General features: G+C 38.2%; 1 protein-coding gene across 1 annotated transcript in view; it reads left to right on the top strand.

The window, feature by feature from the left end:
* Positions 1–1590, top strand: part of LOC119591725 (bidirectional sugar transporter SWEET12-like) — an 11089-nt gene that overhangs the window by 5321 nt on the left and 4178 nt on the right. Inside the window, exon 2 of the mRNA XM_037940474.1 lies at positions 139–424. Coding sequence (XP_037796402.1) covers positions 139–424 — 286 coding nt within the window. The remainder of the gene's footprint in view (positions 1–138; positions 425–1590) is intronic.

Below are 1590 nucleotides of genomic sequence, written 5' to 3'. Positions count from 1 at the left end.
AATTAGAATTTTCAAGCTTTGACTTATAAATAGCATTGTGTTAGTGGCACTAATTATCACCCACTAACATATTCAATTTACCCAGGTGTTCAGCAGGTGTGGGAAGGCAGAGTTGATAGTGATAATTATTTTTCACAGCTCAGTCTTGCCACACCAGCTTGACAATAAACTTGCTCATGAAGCAAAGGAACAGGATCCAAAAGCACGGGAATTTACTTCCAAATTTTCACCTCATGCCCTTCCTCCCTTGGCAGAAACAAAATATGGCACTGGAGGAATACAAGGACACAATAGCCACAGTGGCTACCGTAGTGACCATTGTCCAGTTCCTCAGTGGGACGGACATCTGCCGCAAGATTGTCAAACAGGGTTCAACAGGGGAGATCTCAGGGTTCCCCTTCGTAGGTGGTGTCTTCTCGACCAGGTAAGTCTGTAAACCTAACCTGAATGGATGAGTTTATAGTGTTGGATTAGTGGAGATCTTTGTTTTGATAATGTTAGGGGTGGGTTTGCTATAGCTTAGATTGTCTGTGCTGAAAACTGATTAGTCAGGCTGATGTTGAGTGGGTGTGAAGGAAAAATGAACGGGACCTCTAGGAGAGTTGGACTTGAATTTTGTTAGTATTTTGATAGCATTGGGAGGAAGATCATGAAAGGCATTCACAAGTTGTTATTTTGACTAATAAATGCTAAGATATCTGTATTTCAACTTATTGGCAATAGACAAGCCAGCTGAAATACACAGAAATGATAAATCTGCAGTGACACTTGGGTTCCTGTAAAAATACTAAGAGATTTTAGTCAAGTTACATTATCTTCTAAATAATTTTCTGTAAGAATTGATACCCAATATCCTCAAGCCATGAGGCCCCATCCATTTTAAAAAGAATCACAGTAGATAATGTTCATTTATTATTATTGCAGCCGATAGCAATTTTTAGCATGCATAATCTTTCCTCATATTAAGAGAGTCTTTGGTTATTTCTATGTCATACAAAATCAAGGGCAGATTATTTGTCAGAGCTGTTCTCTCTTCCACCTTCATCACCTATGTTACCTGGACACTTCAGGAGTTACACATACTAAATTAATGCACATACTGAATGGCAACCCACCTATTAAGGGCACCTTAAAAATATAGAGGATGAAACTTGCATAAACTTTTGTTCTTTAAAGCCATTTGGGATCAGTCAAAGTATTTGCTACCTGGTATGTGGTACCCCATTTTGGCCTATCCCAGTTCTGGCTACCATGTTTTGGTCATTCCCAGTATGAGGTACTCTGGCTTGGCCTATACCAGTACAGGATACCCAAAGTCACTGGGTAGGAAACACTATGTAAACTAAACATTGCTCCACAATTAAGATGACAAAATCTACACATTTACATTCTTATTTAATATAGACTACTTGACTGTCTATAAGCATTCAAGTTTCCAAACAAAGTGTTTCTCACTCATCAGCTTAACTTTTGGCTCAGCAGAAGAAAATACTTTAAATAGGTGCAGTGCAAAGAAAGTATGTAAATGCTCTAGGCATTTTCTAGGTTAAGTTGGGAACTTTTTTTTGCTTTTTTGATGTTCAATTTATA

Source organism: Penaeus monodon, chromosome 29 (genome assembly GCF_015228065.2).
Source record: "Penaeus monodon isolate SGIC_2016 chromosome 29, NSTDA_Pmon_1, whole genome shotgun sequence".
NCBI lineage: Eukaryota > Metazoa > Arthropoda > Malacostraca > Decapoda > Penaeidae > Penaeus > Penaeus monodon.
This window is presented reverse-complemented; position numbering and strand designations above follow the sequence as displayed.